General features: G+C 38.7%; 1 protein-coding gene across 1 annotated transcript; it reads right to left on the bottom strand.

Annotated features, from left to right (window-relative positions):
• Nucleotides 1–60: 60 nt before the first annotated feature.
• Nucleotides 61–24,730, bottom strand: jak2b (Janus kinase 2b). The gene is made up of 24 exons (XM_023274754.3): nt 24,198–24,730; nt 21,105–21,342; nt 20,377–20,500; nt 20,142–20,259; nt 17,693–17,838; nt 16,782–17,073; nt 16,294–16,413; nt 15,955–16,112; nt 14,539–14,650; nt 13,433–13,619; nt 11,773–11,897; nt 11,465–11,599; nt 10,391–10,478; nt 9,325–9,452; nt 8,953–9,091; nt 8,472–8,623; nt 7,868–8,018; nt 7,273–7,409; nt 6,548–6,737; nt 5,869–5,993; nt 5,603–5,775; nt 4,868–4,985; nt 4,226–4,339; nt 61–2,248 (listed from the first exon to the last, which is right to left on the bottom strand). The coding sequence occupies exons 2-24, from the start codon at nt 21,304–21,306 to the stop codon at nt 2,141–2,143; spliced, it is 3,342 nt and encodes a 1,113-aa protein (XP_023130522.2). The 5' UTR covers nt 21,307–21,342; nt 24,198–24,730; the 3' UTR covers nt 61–2,140.
• Nucleotides 24,731–27,533: the final 2,803 nt, after the last annotated feature.

Here is a 27,533-nt window from a genome sequence, read left to right as displayed (position 1 = left end):
TTTTGGTGTCGCAGTGGAAATAATGACGAGCTGGAATTCAAGAATTTGCTCAAGAGAAACGCCATTGAATGAAACTGTGGTTTAATTTTCACACCACCTCTCACATTGAAAACATAAAACAATAATGGATTTTTAAATCACCTTTGTATGCACATCATTTACAAGGACATCTTGCTGGCAGTTCAAATATAACATTTACTATATTCCCATTTTATAAAATTATAAAATTTTTCTGGACATATGTACACAAATATACTGTAGGTATATACACACTTAGATAGAAAACACCGTATTAGTTTATTTCTCTTCAGGTGATGGGGCAAGGGGATGACAAGAGCTAGCCCTGCTAGCTGTCTGTATGGACACAACACACAATCTCTCATACACAAACACACACACAGACGCACACAAACATAGAACTTGTTTGCCACAAGCATCTCAAGCTTGAGGCCTGGCAAGAGTCACCGTGTCTGTTCGAAATGGCATACTTCCTACTACTGGCATACTGATTCTGACCAAGAGCAGCAAGTGGTATGTGACAAACTTGAACATTTTCAGTACACCAAAGATGCACAGATGACATAACACACTGGCCAAAAGTACGCATTTTGCAGTCATTGCCTAGCTCAAGAAAATTTTGGCAAAAATGGCGACTACTTCAAAAGATTCAAGCTCTGCAGAGGAAAAGAGCAAACATTTGCTATGGCATGATTTCCTGCGACACCTTTCCATACAAAGGGTGATCAGAGGAAATAATTAGCAGACCCTTTCAGTCTGAAATGTCGAAATGAGCTATTAAGCTTGCTAGGTGGCAACCAACACCAGAAACAATTTCATAGGTGGGTCATTCCATCTCAAATTATCACATATTTAGTACAATTTCTGCTTCATTATTTCTGATTTGCCTGAAATTTTTTTTGGCACAAAATATCGAAATTTATAAGAATATTAGTGAAGTTTTAGCTTAAATTATCAAATAGTTTCCCAGATAAAACATTTTTCATAATTCCTTGATAACCCACCTTCAGCATGTTCTTTTACATGTGGAAATTTAAAGCCTCTGCTTGAGGAATATCATCTCAGGCACTCTTAAAGACAAAATTCTGAAACTTTCCCTGTTATTGCTCACTGTGACAGAAAATACCACTAGTTGACTTCTGCATCATTCATCTTTTTAAATTATTGCGTGGAAAATGGGACATGTAATATTTTTTATACTTCAACCCATCCATAATCTGAGACTATTTGATCTCCTTGTCCAATATTGGTGCTTCTGAATCAAAGGACTGATGAGAAATAACAGTGAAAATCTCAGGGTTTTATCTTTATCAGTTCCTGTGATGTTGTCTTCCAAATATAACCTCAAATTTCCATGCATGAGAATTGTGCCGAAAGTTAGCCCACAGGCAGTTAGGGGAAAAAAAAATGAAAAAATCTTGCAAAGTAATTGATATGATAATTTTTAAAATCCATAGTTTATATTAAAAAAGCTTCAAGCAAATCAGAGATGCTTTGGCAGAAGGATCCTGATGATCTGAGATGGAATAATCCATCTATCAAACTATTTCAGGGAGCTGCAAAAATATAAGGTTCATGAATACTGTTGTCAGCTGCCAGGTAAGTGTTTCCACTGCGGTTTGACAAGCCTGGTATGTGGTACACTGCAGTATCTTTCACATTCTGCGTAGTGCACTGTAGAGGGAATAGCATGTAGTGTACAGTATATACTTACGCAGCACGTAGCATCCAAGTATGCGATTCCGAACACACTCAGTCTCTACAAACTCTAGGACTCTTCTTACTTTAACTGAACACATTCTTGTGTTTTTCAGCAACATCACCTTCAAAAGTTCAACCATCCAAGTCGCCATTTGCATCCGGCTGCTGGCCACTAAGCCGCTCCGCTACAGAAAATGGAGGTTGAGTGCCTTAACTGAAGGCACCTTGGCAGTATTTTTTTCTCTTTTGTTTTTTTAACAGATCCTCATCCCAAACCAACACTCCTCCAGTCACAAGCCGCTTCTGCTGGGTAACACCCAGCAGAAGGACCTTGCCTTGGCCTTTGTCCCTTCGCCACAAACAGGGCAGTAATATTAAGAGCATCTTGGTTGAAAAGGGGGGCGGGGCACTTTGGGTGATTCTAAAACTCCTTGCTGTCCCTGAACAGGTCGATGCGGAGGGCCAGCTCCTTGAAAGAAGGACGCAAGCCGGGGTCGCTGTCCCAGCACTCCTCCATTATCTCATGTATCTGAGAAAGACAGAGAGACACACAATGAGCAGAGGGCTAAAAGAAATCACTCATCCTATTTTACTCGCTTTGATCTTGGGTCATCACGTCTCTCATTGTGGAGGGTGACAAAAAATAGGCCTCTGTAGTAGCAGAAGGGATTATTTGCGGATGAATTCTTTGAGATGAACCTACAACATTTCAATGACCTGAAAATTCAGTGGAGAATTCCAGGCAAAATGGCCACAAAAGTTGAGTCTGTTCAAACAAAAGATCACACAATTGGACTTCAACTACTGATTATCTCCATTACAGATCTGACAGTTCTCTTCTAAATTAAATTCAGATTTTGTCTTTAAAATGTCAGAAAATGATGACAAACAGTCCAATCATATATAACAGAAGAAATTACAGTATGAAAAGGGTCACAAATAGTGATGAAACACCCACCTAAATCTGCAGCTAAGTTTGGTTGTCTGCTCCATAAATACACTCTGTGTCGCTCTCACTGCTCTCAGCATTGCTTTCAGTATCAGCTGCTTTCAGTGAAAAAGCTTTAAAACCCACTGCACATCTCCCCAACACCTGACTGCAGGCGAACACAATAAGAGACCACTTGATGTACACAGAGGTGCATTCAGCAGCTAAGAGCTGCATATTTTGCAGTTGAAAGAGGTCAAAGAGAAAACAGAAGTGCGAGACTTATGCTTACCATGGAACCAGAAACATGACGGCAGTGTTCCCCACAGAACTAGACTGTATTTGAGGCGATAACTGGGGGGATTGAACACCATATGCATAACTGTATTGCTGGGTACTTTGTAACATATAGCATATGGTGTCACATAACTGGAAAACATGCACATCCTCCTCCTCTCCTATATCTCTCTTCAGTAGCTGCAGTTTCCTAACTCCCTCCAGCTGCCACAGCTACAAATAGTGAAGCCCGGACACACAACATATTAATGGGACAGCTAATCAATCTGGTTGGTGCTGGTTGGTTACCGTTGAGAGCTCAGTCCTGGAGCCATATGGGAGGGAAGGTAAAGAGACACAGGGCTGGGAAAAATAAACTTTAATAGTCCACCAATCCACTGACATGGCTACCTGGATCTGTCGCAGGATGCCTGATAACTACTGGCAATCCTACTAGTTTGCCTGTAGAGCATTTCAGCAAACTGTCTCCTGTGGAGGAAAGTCAACAACAATCCTTCCTCCAGAGCATATTTTGATTTAGAGAATAGTGGCTATATACTAGGGATCAATATGTTTTTTGTTGTCGTCGTTTCTAGAGCCAATACCAATGATGATGATTGGTAATCAAGACAGGCTCAAAACCAACATAGATTAAATGTAATGTTTTAACAGCATGAGATAGGAGGGAACCTGTCATTCATAACTAACCTTCTTCATTATCAAATGTGACTGTAACTGAACATGTAAAATAGAAATAGGAGTGATTCACTTAAGATGCTCTCCTCTGTTTATGTGGGATTGAGTAAGATTTATCAGTTTGTCTACTGTTCTGTTTTCTTAATATTTCTCAGTTTTTTTAATCTTTATTTCCCACTAAGGTGGTTAATAATCGGTCAATAACTTACTGATAATTGGATAATATCACTATATTGGTCATGATAATTGACCAGACGATAATCGGTCTATACCCTACTGCATACAGACCAGTGAGTTGTCAATGTGTTTCTGTGAGAGAGAGAGCTGGGTAAGGATGCACTGAGTGACTCATTGAATGAATGAACCCATTATAAACCATAAAAAACTAGGCAAAAAAAAAAAAAAAAAAAACAATGCATGAAAAATGCAGATAACGGTACTTCGCATGGGAATATGTAAATGAGCAACTGTTTGCTAAGGAGTGTGTCGTATCGGTTTTCAAATATGTCAATTCTGTGTTCACAACTGTCAAAAAAATATATGCAAGAAAACTTGCCTCCAGAAGCTTTCAGAAAAAAATAAAATAACAGCAGCAGATGTTCGTACCTCTGGAGGACACCCCAGGGGTTGAGGCAGCCTGCTGCCTGATTTCAGGAGCTCAATGAGGTGATAGACAATCAACTGTCCCTGCTTGTCATTCCCCATCATGGACATGAAAACCTGAGCAGCACACGGAGAGGAAGCAGGTGAAGTCAATGAGGCAGAAGGTGATAGTGCAGTCAAGACAGATAAGAGAACAACCAAATCCACTGACGTAGTAAAAATTTATCCAGATTTAAACAGGTGCATGAACAGGTGATAATGCACATGCAGAAATCGACAGGCAAACATAAGAAAGAAGGCTGCCTGCTAGTAGTCACGGATGCAAAGATTATAAGTCACGAACTTTAGAGAGAAATTGTAAATGTTTTATGAGGTTGAATCCATCATATGTGTAAGATCTTAAAGATGCATACAGTATGTTTTGTTGACTACAGCTGAATGTAAACATACATTCTGTGTTAAGAAAATCCAGATTTACTTAGACATGTCCAACGGCTACATGAATTACTTAAGATTTTTGCCTCTAAATATACACACCACTTTTAATGTCAAGTTTTTTGTTTTTTTTTTTGGTATTTTCTACACATAGCTGATAACCAGACAGTGAAAAGTCAGTCATTCATGTCACTGTATTTTTGTACTTACTGCAGGAGGGCTGCAGTTCTTGTCACTGTGGGTGAAGAGTTCATATAGCACCACTCCAAAGCTCCAGATATCCGACGCCACAGAGAACTTGCTCTCAGTCAAAGACTCAGGGGCATACCTACAAATAAGCACATGGTGTGACCGTCTGTTCCAACTCTCCCTTTGTCAAGTAGTTTGCAAAATAACCTCAACCTGAGGACAAGTATCACAGTTTGAAATCCACACCAGCAAAAACAGACAGACAAATATGGCACACTGTTAGTGAAGAATGCCTACAAGTATTTACGACTGAAATCTATTCACAAGCCCACTCGAAGCTAATATCTAGCTTCAGATTTCCAAATTAGTAAAATTAAGTGGTATCTTCTTCAATCACTACCTTTATTTTACAATATTCCTGTTTTGTGTTACTAAGCCTCCACTGCAGCTTAACAGCGAGACAGGCAGTGATCGTTTATAATTGCCTGGAATTATACGTGACAAATGGCGTTCAGTAGGAACAGACCTTAATTAAGACTGATTAAGCCACAGCTTCAGATAGATTTTGAAAACATTTTTGCACAAAACGAGGACTGCCGTTACAAAATTGAAGAAGTTAATACAGAAAGCAAAACCACTGTAATTGTTTATCTCCACATGAGACTATTGCTTTAGGGTAGACTTGTGAAATTGTGAATATATTCTTGAAATCACATTTCTTCACTCAAAAATCAATATACAACAATGCGGTCTAACCAGAATATGGGGCTCTCTCCTGGCTCTTTGACCATGTAGTATTCTTTGTCCTGAGGTAGAACTTTGGTGAGGCCGAAATCCCCAATCTTCACTCTCAGCTCACTTTCCACAAGGATATTTCGTGTTGCCAGGTCTCTGTGGATATACCGCTTACTTGACAGGTACTCCATGCCCTGTGCACACACAGAACAAACAAAAAAACATTAGTATTGCAAGTCCTGAACAGCTCCAGAAAGCATGTGACAAAACAGGTCAGGCAGTAGTACCTTGCAGATCTGAGAAGTGTAATGCACAAGCTTCTTGTGGTCGATCCTCTCCTTGTTTTTCATGAGGTAATCTCGCAGACTTCCAAACGGAAGATATTCCATGATGAGACGGAGATTTCGTCGACCTGAGGGAAGCCAAAAAGAAACTAAAAGTCCATCTGTACAAAACAGTGATAACATTTTTGAAAGACGGTATCTTTATTTACAAATCTGGGATGATGTCTATTAAGAAGCAATAAACATGTTACACTACAGTCAATTGCAGAAATATTACTTAAGGTTTTGATATATATGTTTAGAACTTGGTGGAGAATCATTTAAAAACCAAATCATTTTATTGACAGTCAAAACTGTAAAACATGTAGAATTAAGCAATTTAAGTTAAGCAATTTACTCTCCAGGATCAATAAACTATTTCAGATTTACAGTAAGCTGGTATTGTTAGCACTCTGATGCTAAAAACGACTTTATTGCAAATTGTCTTTGGGGGAAAATTGAAGAAAAGCATATATATGCAGTTTTTTTTTTTTTTTGGACTAGTTGGCAAATCTGTAGGAACTCTTGTAGACAATGTATGGACCGGGTGTTGACTAGCTGCTGAAAATTTAACATCTGGTATTGTTTTTGCCTCTAGAAGAAACAGTTACTAAAACAAAGCTACTAAATGCATCAGAAGTACCTGCACTGTAACAAACGCCCTTGTACTTGACTATGTTCTCATGCTGTAGAGATTTCAGGATCTCAATCTCCCGCTCAAAGTCTCGTATGTGCTCTGCAGTGCTGTGCTGGAGTTTCTTCACAGCCACGACCTCCCCCGTGTTGTCCTGAAGTGGGTCGTATCGACACATCTCCACACTGCCAAAGTTTCCCTTAAAGAGAAGACCAAGTAAAGTGAGCCACCATTTTTCACGACAACACACACACACACACACACACACACACACACACACACACACACACACACACACACACACACACACACACACACACACACACACACACACACACACACACACACACACACACACACACACACACACACACACACACACACACACACACACACACACACGAGATATAAACTAACGCAAGCTTCAGTGAGATACAGATATACAGAAATGTGAGCCTTTAAAGTAACTGTTCATTATATGATCATCTTATGATATGCTGCCTGTCAAATCTAGATATAAACCCACAATATGTCTAATATGAAGGATACAAAAAATCTCATCGAAGTAAAGGAATTATTTGCTTCAAAAACTTACTAAATACAACATGGCATAAACATTGACTGTGCTTCAGGTTCTATTACCTCAAATACAATATATATTTAAAGCAGTCACTCAGCAATCTAAGATAGCATCTAGCAATGACGGTACCATAATTTGACACAATTTCTCATACCTTGCCCAGCTGTTGTAAGAATATCAAGTGTCTCTCCTCAAACTGAGCTGGCTCCTGATTTTCAAAACCCCCAGTTGCCCAGCCAGAGCCCACTGTCCTGTTTGGCAGGATGTCACTGTCCACGATCAGCTCATAGTCTGGAGATAAAGGCACATTTTGGGACAATTAGTTAAAGCCACATTCACTCTGAAAATCACCGACTGAAACAACAAAAGTCACTTGTAAATTAGCTTCAACATTTTCAGACAAGTAAAACTGTTTCCCAGTCTTTCCAGCGTTCTCTGCTCCCTAAGCTAAGCTAACCATGTCTTGTAATAATTTCTGACTAATAAATTCTATGTTTGTTTTATAAATACCACAATAATGTCATTACCAGAATACCAGGACACCTCTAATTCAGCAACTTAATTATGATGAATGGTCTTGAACTGTAAAATAGGAACCAAAACTCTGTGCCCACCGACCTGTTGCTGAAAACGTGATAAATGTGTGTGTGTTGGACGACATTTAACATTCCACCCTGGTGTGACCCACATTCCTGATCCTGTTGTGACACCATTAGGGCCAGTTTGGCTGGTGAGAAATATACACCAACCTGGTGTGCAGAGGCTGTGGAGATCACGGATAACTGCCCGAAATGTGGGCCTGAATGTAGGCTCATAGTCCATGCAGCTGGTAATTAGATTAGCCAGTTCGGTCCACTTTGGTGCAGAAAGTTGGTGGTGATCCTGGTAGAACAGAGTTTTCTGTAACACAAAATTTACAGTCAATACAGGTGTGTAAATGCAAGATCACACTGCATCAACAACAATGTCTGCTGTTGATGCCAAAAAGAGTTGCCTCCAGTAAGTTTCTAAGCAGAACACATTCTGTTCCTCTGTATTGACTGTATAAAAAAACATGCTTCATGCTCATGCATGTAAGCCTAATCGAGCAGTTGGCCAACTTCTACTGTGTCAAGAAATGATGACAAGTAAATATATCTCATTGGAATAACAATATCTTACAATGATGTGTATCTACTGTAATTTGCAACTGATGAGAACTGTAAGATATCAACTCAATCCCACTCTTAATACAGCATTTAAAACACACTATTACCATTCCTATTCATACCATAACTTAGACTGAAGTGATCCCATCCAGTATTAAATATTCATCTTGACATATGTATTTTCTGTCATACCATGCTGCCCTACCTTAGAGTTGTCCAGTGCCGCTAGCGGTTTCTCTCCACCACTGCAGATTTCCCATAGTGTAGTGCCAAAACTCCATTTGTCTGCAGCCAGGCTCATTTTGGCAGGGTCCTCAATACATTCAGGAGGCACCCAAGGGATCCTCTCAATCAGGACTGACAGCAAACAAAAACATTTGACACATCATTGTGAGTAAATTCCTAATTTTCAGTTTATTTACAGTTAAAATTTCCCTTCAGTTGGATGTAATGCACTATTTGAATGCATTCCTACACTGCATATTATGCAGCTAACAATAGGTTTTATTCTTATCAAACACAACAACACATACCAGTTTCTTATTAGTCACTGCTTCTGTTTTTGTAACCAAACACAAAAAGCAGAAGGAATCCAACCCACTGTAATCATGCTGAGTAGCTATCTACTGCCCCCTGCTGACTAAAGAAGGTTAATACTATTTAGCGGAGCGTGGACACAAACTCACTTTCTTTGGGCAGAACAGTGATGCTGATACCAGGATCACTAAGTTTGATGAAAGGGGGGTTCCCAGCCCTTCTGTCCTCCTCTCTGATCAGAAGAACGTTTTTAGCGCACACATTCCCATGAACAAGATGCTTTTCTTCCTGTAGGTGCAGAAGAGAGTTGACTTATCAAACACCAACGCTGTGAAGCAATCACTCTTCTTACACTTTCTTTATACAGTAATTTTCATCACAATTTATCTACCCAACCAAATCTCTGAACTTTTATACAAACCATGAAGTGTACAGCTGTAAGGAACAAAGAAACAGATATTCATCAGCACTTTGGGAATGACTAATTAACGCCTCAGATGTGACAGAACAAAGATTGGTACCAGGAAGTTCATGGCCCAGGCCAGCTGCTTCGCCACTTCAAGCTTCCACAGAATGTTTATGGAGTTCTTGTTCTTCTTCAAGTAGGTATCCAGTGAGCCGAACTTCACATATTCCTGCACCATGATGTCTGGAGACAAAAAAAAAAAAAAAAAAGACATGTTTTAAGGTCAAAACAAAACATTTTAATAAACAGAAGTTTATGGCATCCCATTTAATGTTATATGGTATTTAAAAATCCACTTGCAAGGAGAGAGCAGGAATTAAAGAGGCTTGACAAATCTCGATAACCTGTTGGGGCATAGCTAATTTTTTATGTAATGTATGAATATTTATGCATTTATGTTTTTGCAATTTCTGATGAAGTTAAAGATTTAGTACCAATGAATTTAAGCATAATATTCTCTCTTTTAGTCCTGAAGAAAAGCAAAGAGAGAAAATTGTTTTGAATGTGTGATAGATTAGATTTAAAAATGCCTATTGTTGACCAAGAGTGGCACCTCTGACACCTTTGTAATGGATTTCTCACTGTTGACTAAACATGGGAAGGTTTACTGTTGATGTTGTAGGCAGCTGTAAAATATTCTCTTAAACTTAATTGTAGAGAAACAGGAAATGTCACTTAGTTGCTTTATATTCAGTGTAACTCAAGAGGTGTAGCACAGATATAGCAGAATTTTATTTAAAAAAAAAAAATTCCAATTGATCCATGGAAATTTTGATATTAAGGACAGAAAGAGTTAAACATGTGCAGGGAAGTCTAGTAGATGCCCACAGTACACTGTGCAGCAGCAGGACTCTTCTCGGGTGAAGACAGAGTGGTGCAGGTGCAAGAGTTTCTGGGAGGGGGTATTGTAATCCTCCTAAGAGTAACACACCATGCTCATGGGTTGATTGCTGCTTTAAAGCTTGGGTTCATAGTGACTGGTTGAGATTATAGGATAGCGAAGGATGGTAAACTGTTGATAGAATTAGACCATAATGACTGTAAGGGCACATGAGGACATGCAGGATGTTTAAGGTTTGACAGTCTGAGAGGGACTGGATGCCTCTTTGAAGCAGACTTACTCTCTTCTCCGCAGACACAAACGCCATAGTTAAGGATCAGGTGTATATTGGACAACTGGCTCATCATGCTGGCAGCTTCAAAGAAAGACTAGGATGTGAGAAAAGATAGAAAAACAAATCAATTATATGCTCAAGTTAAAAAAAACAATAAACTAAATACTAAACAATATTACCACTCGACCAGCGGCTGTCGATTGGTTTTATTGGTTTTGTCTGACATAAACCCATGACCCGATCAGATGACCTCAAGTACCGCTTTGCTAATATCACCCATTATGTTCCAAAAGTTTTTATTTATTTTACTGAATGAACCTTAAAATGTAATTCAATTCTATACGTAATATAGAAAACTGGACATTATTACAGCCATTTATCCAGCACATGTATATAGACTAACATCTCAGCTGACTGACTAATCCATTGTTCACACACTTTTAACAGCTATACATGACTTTAAGTGTTACAAATGATACCAGTTGTATGAGCAGTATATACTGTATAGGTATGTATGCAAAAGCTTTGGACAAGATGCAAAAGTAAACCATCAGCAAATACACAAAATAGAGCTAACTGATGCTTTCATAGCAGGGAATGCTATACAGAAAGACTACAGCTCCTCCAACTTAAATTGACCACTGTCAGTCCACTGACAATGACCCACAGTGAACCCAAAAGTTCACCATCAACTACGAGCTGAAGCTTCCAGGGCAGGCATGACAATACCCTGACCGGTATATCGTTGAAAATCTCCAGTAGATCTCTGTGTGCAAGGTGGCCTAAATTCCTAAATAAAGAACAGAATGACATTTAAAAACTGTGACTTCTGCCCAAAGGTGGGTGGGCGGGCAGGTTGGTAAGTACTGACTTAGTGTAGTTCTCCTTGTATAAAGATATGAAATAAGAAGCAACTGTGAATTAACCTCTAAAGAAGGGTTCTTTTAACACTTGCTTGCTGCAGGGGTTGAAATTAAATCACTTAACTTTCAATATCAAAACACATTCTGTATACAAGGCTGCATAAGAATTTGCCTTTAACTGCCACTGTAGCTGCAAAAAATCCATTTCAGGACAGACCTCAGAGTAATTCCTGTGGGCCTGGTCCAGGACTTTCATGACTACTTCAGTTTGGTGCACATGTCCATAGTCTCCCAGCTCCTTTCGGACCCCTTTGAAGATCTTGGTAAATGTCCCTTGACCAAGACTCTCCATCTGATGGAAAGACAACATTCGTATAAACGTAAAAGATAGTACACTATAATGTAAGGGTAATACAGTACTGTAACATAACAATGCAGACTCTGATGATTATTCACGTACAGACTGTTTGAATAAATGAGGAACTAGACACATATCACCGCCCTGAAAATGCAGACTAAGCTTACAAATTCCAGATCTTCTTTCCTGATCTTGTGAAACACCATTTGACTGATGTTGTGTCGATGTAGTGACGGAGACAGAGGCACTTCTGAGCCTTTGTTGCTCCTGCACACGAGAAGGCAGGACTTTTCTGTTGGTGGAAAGAAGACATTCTTACTCTTAAGAAACAGATTTTCAGTTACCTAAGATAAAAATGAAGAGTCCGCCTAAGAGGGAAGAGTGACAATTAATGATATGAGTCAGAGATTACAGAGAAATGCTTTCTTAATCACTTTCTGTAGAAGCTTGTTGTGGTACAATTGCGACAGCAGGAAAGGACTGAGACACGTTTGAATCATCTTAACTGTTATTTATATTCCAAGCCTTGTCTCCGCTCATCTTTACTATAAGCGATTAGCCAATTTGTAACCTTTGCACTCACTAAACAAGACAACAGTAAGCCTTAAATTGGAGTGCAGTGGTTTTAACCTCTGAAGGGCAAACAGTGCCTTCCATGGGGGAAAAAGTTTCTTGGCAAGAATCTCAAATCATGCCTCTATATTCCTATGTTATTTGCACAAATTTTTTGAACTAATTGAACGCGTTACAACTTTTTTAGGATGTCAGCAAAGACAGATCAAAGAACATTTCAAGGGTAAAGTTTTCTATTCAGTGTTAGCACTCCTCAATGCGAAATCACATAAAATACCAAAGATATAAGGGTCAAAATATTTAAGGCAATGAATTGTGGCTCCACTGTCATGCATTAAACAAATAAAATCAGTACAACTAAAACAAAATGTTGGAAAATATGAGAATTTGCTTGAATTCCTGAATTTCAATGAGAAAAAAATGTAAAACCATACAACAGTAAATAGCACCCAGTTCTAATACCATTATTAGGTATATGACTATAGAAACCATGTGCAGGTAAGTCTATAGTACAACACTAAGAACAAATACAGACAAGTCCAAGTACTGAGTCTACAAAAGTCTAAGCCAAGACTAAGGCTAAAACACAACACAAAATATATTATTTTTGGCTGAGTTGCATTTTATGTATCCTTGCCTAGATTAGAGTACCAGAGACTAAACGCTTTACATGCTCATGTAACACATTTATTTCTCTCTGGCAGTGAAACACCCAAGTGTTTCCTGTAGCCATATTATGATTTCTACTGAATTCTTCGTTTCAACAAACCTAAAGCATATATTTGACAAAAGAGTAGCCTTGACACAGACTGTACAAGCAAAACAACCAGTATCTCACACACACAAAGAGCTTCTACTATCCATTGCTAACCAGCAAATGAAATGTTTCATTGCAGCTATAAGGGCAGAAAATAAGCGCATATTTGAATTTAATGCCAATAGTCATGGTAGTCTGTAACATGCATACACACATGGACAAACAGCTCTGTCTATTCTGCTCAAATCCTCTTTTTATCTCTCTTTTGATTTGTTTTTGGCTGTTTACTAATACTTACTTAGTTATTAACATGCCTTAGCAGTTCTAGACAATTGCACTGAACTTAGACTTTTAAAGGTGTTCAGTACATGTACAACTAGTCTCGTGTTACTTCCTTGTTACAAAAGACACTCAACAAGCTTTTGAAATGAAGATAGTGACAGAATCTGCTCAACATTGCGGTGATGTTTTCTATTCACTGATTCTGTTAGCCTTACCTTTAGATTTCGGAGGACAACACTTGCTGAATTGGAAAATTATGCTGTCCGAGCGCACGGTTTCCTTTTGGTAGCAGCTGAGCAGTTCCTGCAGGCTGCTGAAGTTTCTTTTGGTTCCACTGAGGTTAAACTCTCCACTGGCAGACCTGGTTATCTGGCAATGTTTGTATTCTACAGTATCATACACCTAGCAAGACACAAAAAGGAGCTTAGAAAGTCGAAATACATGTAATCGGGGTATCAGACATGTAACTGACAGCAACATAACACAATAGGTCTGACTATTTATTAAAATTCAGCAAAAAAAAAAAAAACAAGATTTAAAAAAAGTTGGGTTTGGAAATAAACTGCACTGCAAGAGCTGGCATCTATAGTTTTTTTTTTATTTTTTATTTCCAAACCCATACAATCCAACTGTGGTAATGTTACTGAGTGCTGAAAACATCAAAGTACTGAAAGCTGGCACAAAATGTTCATTTAGATCCCTCAGCCATTTTTAGAGTGACAGATCAACATCTAAAAAACACAAGCTGCTCTGTAGCATTACATGTGTTGCTATGTATAAGGCGACCACGTGAACTACAAACCAAAGATTCCATTTCTCAAGACTGATCAGACACAACGACATGGCGCAGAAGTGTATACTGCTTTGAAGCAGGACTGTAGAAATGGTCAGCGCTATAAAGTATTCTGCCTCACTTGTGTCAGTAAAGTTGAGCGAGGACAAACTTTCTGCCGGCGCCATCTGTGTTGGCATCATTAAAATGATTCTTATCCACTGGAAGATTAGATATTCGCTGATTTAAATGATAAGTCAACTTTACTTTGTCCAAGTTATCTTATTTGTTACAACAATAAGGATGATGACAAAATCTAATCAAAATTAACCATGCTGGCACCATTTTGCCACATACCAAGAGCAAAATAACACAGGGGCGCAAGTACAGCAGAGGACCACTGACAACACTGTCCATTGTAGTCCTACAGAGTTTTAGTCAACTTACAAAATAGCAAACTTTACTCTGCTTTAGTTTTACTGAAGGTTTTTATCCCTAAGTTATTAATATAAATGTTGAAATGACCAAGCACAGTTAAATGACACCAACCTCAACAGGGAAAGTCAGAAAATATTTGTTGAAGTCTTTGGGACTACATCTCAAAATATACAGCCCCCGCTTGTTTCCACACTTCTGAAGCCGGGTGACAGCGAACTCCATTCTGCAACAAAAAACATGTCAAGCAGGGCAGTCACAAAAATGCAGTACGACCTGCTAGGATAGGATACACACACCAACCAAGGAATGCTTGTAAATTCCATTCTCAATTCTGAAAAATAAAAATTATGTCGTAGGGGATTGGTTTAGTTTAGCGCTAAACACACAAAGTGGCAGAAGTAGGAGAAAAAGAAGTGTACAGAGCAAAGTTTGTGTCTGTACCACTTTGTACTCCCATTTGATCACTGCAGAAAGGGGATATGACTGTTGGAATATCAGTTTTTTGAAAGTTGCAAAAATGAGGTGATGCTACCACATATCTGAGGAGAATCTATTGTCTTATCATTCACACGATGTAGTGGAAGCACCACAAATTAAATTGCATTTCATTTAAATCAGGGTATCTGCACACTTTCTAATTCAAATAAAAGGCTTTGGAGGACGTCACCAAATAAAATATCACACCCTCTCTGCAACAGAATTTTCTTAAGCTGAAGGAAAATTAACTTGTAATAAAAGCATAATCCAGGCTCAAAATGCACAATAATTATATTCACTTCTTCTTGCAGAGACAAATAGAGATTCTTTACTATTTGCTCTGAAACTGTCAATATAACATTAGTCATACACCTGCAATGTCTGAATTGTGACAAAGCATAAGGCTGATAACCATGAAAGGTATGTGCTAGTTCTGAGTCTGTAACACACAGATACACATTCACCTTCCCTTCTTTCTATATTAGTAACTACATGGATGCTTCCTCATCTCTTTCTCTCCTCGACTCTTCTGTCGGTTTGATAAAACTTCATCAAACCTGTTGGAAACAGCTGCAGGGTTTCAGAAGTCTGCTCGTCACGTATTGACCACTGGAGCTCAGCGCTAACAAACTGTTACTGTTCAGATTATGGCAAGTATCAAATAAAGATGAAAAAAGCTCTCAGTCTGCCGTGAAGATCCTTATTTCCTGGCTTGGTTACCAACAAAATAAAATTGCAAGCGCAAATGAGAGTCTGAGCAGAGTCAAGCAAGATTTAAGGCAGAATAAAATGAAAAAGAAGAACATAGTCTCCATTATATTCCTTAAAGAACAGGAGACAACAGATTTCATTTTTAAATTAGCATTAATGTTGTATGTCCAGATTCTAGGAATCATTTGAACGTTTACGACTTTTCATAATCAAAATCTAGATTTTTTTTAAATGATGGTTTACGGCTTTGAATTTAAAAAAAATAGTTGAAATAAGTACATGTTTTACTTAATTCAAACATGACTTTTTGTAGGTACAATAAAGTTATCCTTTACTTACGAAACTGGGCCATGGCAGTGAGAAGATATGGCCTCAACAAGCCGAGGAGGAGCTACTTCTTTACAAAGGTAGTGATGTGCATCTGTTGTCAGTCGATAGTAGCCATCAATAAGGGACACAAAGGAGAGGGCTTCAGACAGGCTGGGGAATTCCAGCTCCTGAAATGTTTGAAAAACCATGAGAGATGTACAGTATTCTGTCAGACATGATTGAACAAACCAAACAAATGCACATCTGATATGACATTATATTTCTATATGAAAAAGCACGGTATAAAAGCAAATGCTTCAGTGTTGATGACAAACTACAACAGACGGAAGTTAATAAAGGTGAATTTACCCGATTCTTGCCATCCTGCTTGTTGATGGTGACCATTCGGCTCTCTGCAGCTCCCTCCTTGCTGACCTGTTTGATGCTGATGTCAGTTACATCAGGGAAGTCACACAAGGTCTGCAGTTCCTGGACAAAGGGGACAACAAAAATAGGAGAGTTGATATTTTTATTACAACAAATGACAATTTAACTTAAAAACAAGTATTTTCTGTCTAACTACAAATACAGGGTGATATAGTTTCTGCCTCTAAGGAACAAACCACTGCAACCCAGAATCATTTTGCAGTTTGCGATTACTCTGAATAATTAAAGCTGCCCATGTAGTGTATTCTAAAATATTGCCAACATAATTTAGTTCCTTTTATGGTGACTTGACCAGTAAAAGATCCTAGCGTGGCACATTTTTTATTGTTGTAAATAAAAAGTCAGTTAAACGTGCAATATATACATATTTTCTATCATAGAAACTTAATGACAGCACTCATTGTACCAACCTCATCAGAATCTTTCAGTTTCTCTCGATACCACTGTATGCCAGAGTCTGCCGCCACTAGGATGATGCGCTGTCCGCCGGATGGTTCTCTGACTTGGAAGGTCTCTGTGTAAAAGGCCTTCTCCAATGACTCCATGCTGATGAGGTACTTAAGCTTAAGATCACGCGCTGTGGTCCGACACTGACTGAACTGCTGGATGAAGCGTTTGAAGCGAAAGCGGATTCGCTTACGTGTCAAGAAATTGCAGTCCTGGATCTGAGCTCTCATTTCCTTTGGCAAGAAGGACTTGTAGCTAGAAGAGATTCAGTAGATTTCTGTATCAGCATGTAGTTGGGTGTCTTAAATCCATTAAATGTCTCATGTTGTGTACAGAAGTAGAGCATATCATTTACAAAACAAGATCAAGAACAAGCTATGACCAGATTATGAGGTTGAAACTTAACATTTGCTCTCCTGCACAAAATTCTGAAAGAATAAAGATAAATAAAATAAGGCTCACCATCGAGTCTTAGAATTTTTCAGCTGGTTTAGTTCAGCTGGTATTACATTTAAAAAATATATCTTCAAAGAACAGAGAATGACAACTGTCACTTTTGGAAAGTTATTAATAAATGTTTTGTTTACTTCTTCACTGATAAGGTATTTCTTGATTCCAAGCTTGATTGTTAACTTCAGATCATTTTATTTTGGAAATGTTCTGTTTTTATTCAGACAAAATTGCACAATAATGTGTCTGAGAAAAAAAAAAGTTAAGACAACTCTACTTAGTTAACAGCCAATGCAGCATTACTAACAAACAGTGCTGGAACAGTACTAATTACATCACTACATCAATTTATGTGAAGCTGGTGTTCACTGCATATACTTTTCATAGAATTAGATCAAAAGCAGCTTTTGTTTTGCAAATGTACCTTATCGTGTGGTAGATGTCCAGAGGTGACATTTGTCTCTCCTTGGCTGTTCTTGTCATGTCGAGTACAGCCATGCCAAGGCACTCTTCCTGAGTCTCATGGGAGTTGGGGATCTTCACCAGACCATTCACAAAGTCATTCCTCCACTGCACAGAAATGAGAGGAACACAGTGGTTGTTACAACTACAGGTGAACTTTTCTGATCACGCTTAACGCACACAGGTGTTCACAGGTCAGTCGGTGCATTCGTTTCTCTATACTTTCAAATACTAATGCAGTAGTTCTGGCGCTCCTGTGTGAAGTACACCAATGTCTACATACTGCGAGAGCATTACAGTCCTCATCAAAAGTCAGACTCTATTCATGTCTAAGCTGGATTATTTCAATTTTTAAGCACGTAAAAACACACCAAACAACCACAGACTGCACGTAAATGTGTCTCATTTAACTTTTAAGCAAACTGGGGTGTAGCTTCAACTGAGAAATACAGATATTGATTTTCTACATTGGTGGTAAACTTATCTGCCAAAAAGAAAGTATTCAAAAAACTTACTACAATATTTATCAATTACTACAATTTAAAAAATTAAGGCTTTCAATTAGATGTTGCTGTTAATCTTCAACTGCTAATACACAGACACACTTCCCTTTCAAATAATGGTAACCTTTGTTTTTCTACGCAGAAGCTCAGCTCCTGATTAGACCACAAGGAATTCAACATATCCTTCACAAAAAACATCTGCCCAGAGTGAATACAAGTATGTGGAATGGTTTAAGAGCTGCGAACACACAATGCACTCAAATGACCCCCACAGCGGTGCTTCCCTTCTCTCTTTTAATCTTTTCCCAAGCCACTATGGCAGATTTCCGCAGGCATAATTCCACATAATCCTTCAGTTCACAACGAGTTCAACTCCAGTCATATTACTGGCTTGAGTTACCTGGATTCACCTACACTTAACACATTTACATTGCAATGTGGTCATATTATATTTGATTGGTGGCATGCAGTGCTCTGATGATTCATGCAAGTCTCTGTTCACCTTTTCCGTTCCTGTCCTACGTAGACGTCTTGTGTAGAGATAAAGTGCAAAATTTTATACAATCCTGCTTAGTTCTCATAAGAAACACACCGACAAATACTCAAGCAGCCAAAAGAGACAAAAAAAAAAAAACTATTCCATTCAAAAACAAAAAACTGGAGGGCACTTTCTGCTGCTTAAATCTTCAGCTTTATCTCCAAACCACCATCACCTCTGAGGCATTAATAAACTTGCAGTGCTGTGAGTCAGTGTGGCTTTCATGTGCTCATTTAACAGTTTCACTGCTGGTACACATTTTTCCATGACACCATGAATGTTTTCATTGTAGTTTACTGTTAGCAAAATTTCACCTAAACTGTCCTGATACTATTAATATTCACTAACCACTCAAATGAATAGTGGATGTAACAGAATAGCTGTGAATAGATCCCAAGAGCACACACACATAAAACTTGACTGCTTGAGAAATGTTGGCTAGTAACCACAATGCCCAGTGATTTTATAAAGTTAATTTTTAATCCCTTGTGGCTCATTATCATGTCTTTAGTAGGAACCAATGGTTTGGGGGCTGAGAGCCACAGAAGGCTGGGAAAAGCAACCAGACATAAATCTTTTCTTTCGTTGACAGTAGGAGGAATAAGGCCTAATCACCGGCCTTATCTTTTCAAGCTACTTTTTGACGATGGTCCTCTTTAGATGACAAGACCTCTACTGGACAAATTCCACAAACTTGTTAGCAGAAAAAAATTCAATAATTTCCAAAAGTCTTGAGGGTCTGGAGAAGCTTTTTGCTTTGCCATGTCAGTTACTGAGGTTCAATCCTGGCTATACATTTTCAATAGAAATAAAATTTTTATTTTTTTAGACAAGGACAGGAACTTTACTGCATCAAATAAATATTTTGAACCATGGTAGCACAGAAGATGTCTTTGTGAGCACACAAAAAAGTGGGGATTTAATTTTGCCTGTGCATTCAGGTATTGAGCTGACATGCATAATTTTGAACGCAAGTAGCAACACTGCCACCTGACTGAATTCCCTCTCACACAGGTGATATAACCTCACTCCTTGAAAGTGCCAACTCTCTTGTTTCTGTTCTGTCACTTCCTTGCAGAATAAAATGTTCCAGTGCCATAGTTTGTTACTTAAATAACTAGCTTTATCCGTGACCCTTGGCAATGCTAAAAGAAATGCTATTTAAAACTGTGACTCGGTAATCTATCAAACAATCTAATAAACGGATTTTTCAAGGATATGAGCTGCTTGTTTTCTGATGCCCAATCTACAACACTGGAATGCAAGGCGTCAAGCTGGAATTTTTTTGTGAAACTGACCCAAAACACATACAAGGCACCAATGTCTGACCATTTTATGTAAAATTAAAGGGGTCATGTGAAGGTGCTTACCTGAGAGAAGAGGTATGACATTACAAAGTCATCAAGGACAGGGCTTTCTGCCCCCTTGGCAACCCCATATCGATACGCCCGGGATGCTCCCCCACTGTACCAGCCAGGGAAGTAGTACCTGTGGTAATAGGTAATAAAAGCAACGTAGAAAGTTATGAGTGTATTTAATTTTTTAGCTGTGTATAAAGAGATATTTATTTACAAAGACATCCAGACGCAAAATTATATATGCTACCGTATTCTGAAAAACACATCTTCAGAGGCTGTATCATCAAGCTGGAAGGTGTGGTTGGGTGAAAACCACAAGTGGTCTTGCTCTCGGAACAGACCAAAAAGGCAGCAGTACAGAGGTGATATATCTAGACAGATCAAAGAAACCACATTACATTCTGAAAGCTTGCACTTAATTTGGTTACATACCATTTAACAAACTAACTGAACAAACAAACTACAGTATACCTGTGGGATTTGTGCTATTTAGGGGGAGCTCTGAGACGCAGATACTGCAATTATCAATCTGTTTCTAGTACCAACACGGCTGAAAGGAAGGCCAACAAAGATTGTCCAAAATGCCAGTTGTGTTTGGTTTATCATCAAACACATGACATGCGATTCTAAAACATGCAGGCGAGTCTCCTTCCCCTGCATGGCCGTACTGTGTGTAAGTGGAGTCATACTTTAATTGAGTCATAAATTTTACCTCTGGAAAAAAGAAAAAAAAAAAAACACCAAGCAAGCAAAGCAAAGCGATCATATTCTTGGTTATCCTTAAAAAGAGTGAAGAAAATTGGAGAAGCTGTAAGCAAAGCAGAGATGGAGATGACTGAGGAGGCAAATCATTTGTCTACAGACAGGTTTCACTGTGGCCACTTGATAACCTTATCTTAGGACCTATGCTCCAAGTTACAACAAAACTCATGAATGGGTGTGCTTTGCACAAGCCTGCACAGCTTCAGTACTCACTGCATGCTTTGGCTGCATCTATACACAGCTCCTCAGCCACATAGTCTCCAGGTGGGTAGCTGAGAAAGCTGCCATCAACTGTTCCCTGGTTGCTGTGGTAGAAGTGAAGCCTAAGAACAGTAGCCGGTCGTATGTCTGGAGATTCCCGATAGGCGGTCCCATTCTGGTGCACCGCAGGGCATGTGTCAGTCATAGTATCCATGGCTGGCAGGCAGGCTGGCTATCCACAACAGGCACCCTTCAATCAGATAAATGTAAAGCATCAGCAGAAAGCTTCTTATTTTCTCTGTTGTTTTTAGAGCAAAGTGTGATAATTGTAATATTGTGATCTGCGTACGCAGTATGAACAGTTGCATAAACTGTTTTCAAAAGCATTGCATAAAGCTGCAGTACAGAGAAACTATTGTCTGGAACAATGTTATAAAATCCGTGAATCAAATTCAAAAATAGGTTACACTCAGTGAGTTATCAAACAGAGTTAAAAGTTTAATTGTACGTGCAGGGTTGGATTTTGTCATGGTTAAAATTCATCAGTTTTTCATAATTACCTAAGTTTAAAAAGACATGGCTGTCCATCATTACTAGGAGATATATACATTCTGTACTGAGCAGAAGCAAAGCAGAATAAATAAATCCTCTCAGATATCCAGCCCGCCAGCACTCCCCTTTCCTCCATGATAGCATTACATCAAATAGAGAGCTGAATTAATGGTGTATTTCTTACACAATCATGACCTACCATTAGAGCCCAACCAGTTTATTTTTTGGCTAATATCATCAACCAGTATTGGCCTATCACAGATACGTCGCTAACAAAAACAATTTTTTTTTTGTTGAGAGAACATAATGCAGAAAAATATGTTTGTGGCCAACAGCAGCAGAGCAGCTCTGATCTAATTATTTACGATACTCTTAGCTGTCCCAGAAATTACAAACAAATTGTGTTGACGTATACAAATGATTCTCTCTCTCCTTTTTCATGTTTCACAGATGTACACAGTGGATGTAGTTGCACTTTTTGAGATTGATCAATAGAAGAGAATAGATTTGCATGTCAAAGTACAAATTGCAAAATTTGGCAAAAGTTACCAAAACCTACAAATCGACAGGGGAACAGGACAAAACCTCAGCACTAAGTATGCACTAAGGCCAGTCATATGAAAAGAAAAATATAGCAAAACAGCAAAGATAGCTTCTGTTTGTGGTATAAAGGCTGTGAGCAAGTCTCGAGCATCTCTAAATAAGTTTAGGTTTATATGACTGCAATAGGAGTCAACGTGTATTCTAAATTTTTTGTTCAGATACTTGCCTCGGTGACTTTTACGGCAGGATATCAAAAACAAATACAGGCTCAGGGGCTTGTCACTACTAATGCCATTAGTTTTGTTTTGTTCCATACTTCAGTTTTGACGTGAATCAATCATTTTTTTCGATCAGTGTTATTTCATAAATCTATTCATGGTGCAGTCTAGGGCTGAACGATTTTGGGAACGTTTCCAATTGCAATTTTTTAAAAGACAGATACTGCTGCTACCATTTGCAATAAAATTACATCAAGACAAGGTTCAATTCAATATGCAGTCTGTAACATATTTAAAACATGTGATGGCTCATTACAAGATGAGATACCATTGAAGGCGACACTACTGCACAAGAACGATGGCATGTTTTTGAAAAACCACTGACATGGTTAAGAGTCTATCCTAAATTGAAGCCTTTGTGATATTGTTTCAAATTGCGATCGTGATATGAAATAGATTAGCTATTCAGCACTGGTGCAGCAATGTGTAAGAAAATATTGATCAGTGCACAAAAGGTTTTTCTTGCTCAGAATGGGCCTTTGGGTGGGTGACAATGCATGACAGTAAGCATGATCAGTCAGCCTGTGCTACCATATCTGGGAGAACTCTATGTATTTTCTTGTTATTTCAGATCATTAAATACAGTATATACTTGACATGCTTAAAAAAAAACTGAAACATATTTCTCATCTGCTATCATTTGGTTGCTGTTGATTTTCTTGTGGTGCTGCCTAAAATGTCTTTGGGGGGCACCTAAAACATCTTTGAGGAGTGCCAAAAATCTCTCCATGCTGGGAAAAACCTTGCTATCACAAATTCACAGATCCCCAATGAGCCCAAGGAAAGCGCAGCAGTCAAAAAAAAACTATCTTCATTTCACAAAAAAGTCAGAAAGTAAACAAATAAAGGCAAAATGAGCAAGAAAGGGAGAGAAAAGGAGCAAATGCTTATATTTGAGGAAATGAAAGTAGTCCAAGTTCCACATTTTTGCATAATACAAAAAAAGGTTTTTCAGGCCATCAGCTAGTTTTCTACCAATCAAGTACATGTTTAATTGATAAATCAGCTCAGCATCAACTTGTATAGTGGTTGATGAGCTGAGACATAGGACAATTAATGCATTTTGATGTAATGACCATTCCCACAGAAGGACAGAAAGTGGATATAGCACTTGTGACAACATATGATTTATAAATTCTGCTCTTAAAAACATTTTTCAGATGGTGCCTTATGACATATAGTAACTAAAAATATTTAAGACGTGGCTTTACAGTAAACGTTTCTCTTGAGGCTCACGATTGCAATATTTCAGACTATCAGCAGCATTAAACAGATGCATAAACATACTTTAAATCCTCTCATACTGTATATTTGGAAATGGGGCCATGTTAACTGGGAAGACTGTAAATAACGTCAAAACTAAGAGGAAAAAACAGGATTTTCTGAACCCTCTCTGCTGTGCTTACCCAGCGGTTACTATGTCAAGTTGCAAACTCCAAAATCGATAGTCAGACAGGACATATCTAGTCAAATATATATAACTTAGCTGCTGAACAAACTCATCAAGGCCGTGATCTTGTGTGCTACAGTTAGCTACAGCTTCAATAGATTAACTTAAGGCTAGCAGCCTCACACACCCACCAATATAAGTTAACGTTACATCATATAAAGAAAATATGTGACTGCATTTCAGCAACTTAACCAGGCGATCTTGGAGGTTTCGTGTTGAAAACGTTTAAAGAACAAACCGGCTAAAGCTGTCAACGTGTGACTAATAAGTGTAAATACTTACTTTGGCAGGAGAGCCAGACGTGCAGCTAGGTAGCTTCGTGCTAGCTTCCTAGGCCAGCGCTGCAGCCGGGACGAGCGAGAGTTTGACAGCTTCCCCGGACACCGCTGCTTCTCTTCTTTGAGATTGGTTCTCAAATAGCAGCCCGGATAAGTAAGAAATTACTCACGGTCGAAATCAAATTGGAAATAGTCATATTTCCGTTTCGCACTCAGCCGGCTAGCTGGCTAACTCGCTACATAAGCTACCTCTGGTCAGCCTAGCGTTGCCCATCTCACTCTGGAGGAACTTCAGCCGTTTATCTTGTCAATCTTGTAACTTAAGCTAACGCTAGCTAAAAAACAAACACGTCGTGCTCGGTCACAAAGTGGCCCCTAAATACGGAATTAATTTGCAGACGGTCATCTTCTTACACCAAAACGTGTGGCTACAGCTCGGATACCAGCTACATTATTGACATATTGTCAACTGCACAGCTTTAACTCTGACAAGGTTGCTAGCTACTCGCTACAGCGCAGCCAAAGCTCCAAGTGAGTCAACAAACCAGCGTCTCCCACCAGACCGATGCTGCATTTATGACCATCGGAAATGTCACAAACGTTCCCTATAGTATGTGCATAATACAAGAAAAAAACACAAAAATAAGATTTGACTGCTATCAACGCAGATATTTTTGATGCTTTTGTAGCTAGTCATTATATAATTTCTACAACAAAACAACCCTAACATATAATAATTATATTATTTGAAAAAAGAACTCTACTTATAGCTGTTAATACAGAAACAACGGTTGAACGTGAACATAAAAAAATATATTTACACCCAAAAATAAGCAGTTTTGTAAATTCTTCTACATTACACTTTCACACAAAATAATGTGCCGCAGGAAAGCAACTTCTCAACATACAGTTAAATGTCACACAAATTATTGAGGGTACAGAAATAATTTTAATAAATTTCAAAACATCAGAATGGAATTATTCATTTGGTTTGTTTTGTTTGACTCCGACACATAGAGGCTCGCATACAATCTGACTAATCTTATGAATGCCATATAATTTTCAGGTTTTTCAGTAGAGTCTGTGAATTACAAGTTTACGAGAAGCCCTGGAAGGCAGCATCTTCACACTGGATGTCCCTTGGCTTGACAGTCAGCAAACCAACACCCAACAACCACCCACCGAAACTACAATCAACCACTAGTGGTGCAGATCACAGCACAGTCATACAAGGGGGAGACGCAACACAATAATATAAATATCATTGATATGAAATGCAATTCAGAAAAATATCTTTGGAGCAAATATTAATTTACTGAGACTAATCCTAAGTATTTGTTGTTTTAGTCATAAAGTCGCATTAATTCCATTTGATGTTTGTGTAGGTTGGTATTGCTTCTTAATTCAGTACTTTTTATTACTACACCAAAGATGTGGAGGCTCAGTGGAGTTATGGGACGATCAGCATTGGTTTGTCTGTTTGTTTGTCTGCCTGTTAGCAATGTTACTCAAAAACGGACTAATGGATTTGGATGAAATTTTCGGGGAAGGTCAAAAATGACACAAGGACCACCTCATTAGATTTTGGCAGTGATGCAGCTTATAGTCTGGATCCACAGATTTATTAAAGATTTCTGTTTCATTGCGAGATAGTGGCACAGTGTCACTGTAACTATGACTACAAATGAACGCTACATCAGCTGCCTGCTGACGATCACATGATTGTGATCCTACTACAAACCGACCGTTGTAGACTTATCTGTTAGAAATGATACAAGGAACAACTGATTAAATTGTGGGGGTGTTTCCAAGCCCCATCAATTCATGCCACCCTACATATTTAGGTCACGTGATTCGGTATCTGTACATAACATACACATGCATAACACATGCCTGTGTTCAGCACAAGGTCATTTTGTTTGGGGTTACATCTATATTTAATGGCCATATTCTATGGTGCCGTGATTTCTGCCACGAATTTTTTCAAGATTTCAGCAGCTGGAAATGATACGACTAAGCAGCCTTAGTGGAGTACTGCGCTCTCTGAGTGCTTTTCATGTTCTATATGCGCTTTAAATTGAAGACAGCTTTTAATATCAGTTAATTAACTCAATATGGATTTTTAAATTCTCTTTTTAAGACTGAAAAAGTCCAGAGATTGTGGGGAGAGCCTGAATGCGTGGCTGTCAATCAAATAATCAACTTTTTCTCTTATGTCTTACCCATCGCCATCCAAAAGAGTAGAGAGTCAATCTCCAACATCAGCATACAGCTGCAAAAATGGCATCTTCAAAGTGTAAATTCACACATATACGGCTGATGGCAACAAAAATTTAGCAGACCAACCTGGATGTTGTTATTTTGTATAAAAGAACAGGCCAGCAGATGGGTGGAGTTGCGGTAGGAAGCAGTGAGGAAGACTCTGAGGCTTTTTAAAGTATGCTGAGTGAAGCTGCCACAACAAGCTGCTGCTCTGGCCTGGCTATTTCACCCCAGAGGTGTTGGGTGGGTCAGGGCTCTTTGCAGGCTGGTCACGCTTGTCACACCCAGCTGGGAAAGCCATTTCTTCAATGACTTTGTTTTCTGCACAAGGGCATTGTTTTGCTGCAGCAGGAAATGGCCTTTCCCCAACTGTTGAACTGTTGGCACAAAGGTCGAAGTATTGTCACTATTGTCTCAAACTTTGGTTCCTATGGGGTTTTGAGACCCTCGCAAGGGGCTGTACAAGAGATCTGATGAGGAAACAAGATGTTTTTATCCAGACTTTCCTCCAGTGTTTATTTATTTTTTTATTTTTGTGTTTTGGGGCCTCTAAAATGTATTCACACAAGCAACATCCGGAGACACAACAACAGCTCTGCAATTAATTTATTCTCTTAGCATGCAATATTTAACATTAATCAGCACTAAACAAAATACAATTGAGGCAGATGAGGAGGCAGTTACTTATGTAAGGTACATTGTCATATACTTCAGTATTCGATAAATGGAAAATGTGACCTGATGATGACACAAGACTTTTATCCAGGCAAAATAAGAATGCACCAAATGTCATGACACTTCATTCAGTGGTTGGGATACTTCACTGAAATAGCACAAAAAATCCAATTCATGGAGGCACTTGAAGAAAAGTCAGGGGGTCACAAACACTATTAAAATATGCTGTCTGCACACCATGAATGTTTGTACAAAAATGTCGTCCCAATACATCAAGTCAAGACATTAACATTTGTCCTCTGGGCAACAGAAATGTCTGTACCGAATTCCAGTAGTTGTCAAGACATTTCAGTGTGAACAGACTGACAGTGCCACCCATGCACCAAGCATGGCAACAAAAACA

This window comes from Amphiprion ocellaris, chromosome 6 (genome assembly GCF_022539595.1).
Source record: "Amphiprion ocellaris isolate individual 3 ecotype Okinawa chromosome 6, ASM2253959v1, whole genome shotgun sequence".
Lineage (NCBI taxonomy): Eukaryota > Metazoa > Chordata > Actinopteri > Pomacentridae > Amphiprion > Amphiprion ocellaris.
This window is presented reverse-complemented; position numbering and strand designations above follow the sequence as displayed.

Excerpts from the sequence above, each read along its gene's own strand:
- jak2b (XM_023274754.3), bottom strand. The coding sequence starts at position 21,306 with ATGGATACTATGACTGACACATGCCCTGCGGTGCACCAGAATGGGACC. Across the intron at positions 8,624-8,952 it reads CACTGTTCTGCCCAAAGAAA|TCCTGATTGAGAGGATCCCT; the intron begins GTGAGTTTGTGT and ends GTTTGCTGTCAG. Across the intron at positions 2,249-4,225 it reads CCCTGGGGTGTCCTCCAGAG|ATACATGAGATAATGGAGGA; the intron begins GTACGAACATCT and ends TGTCTTTCTCAG.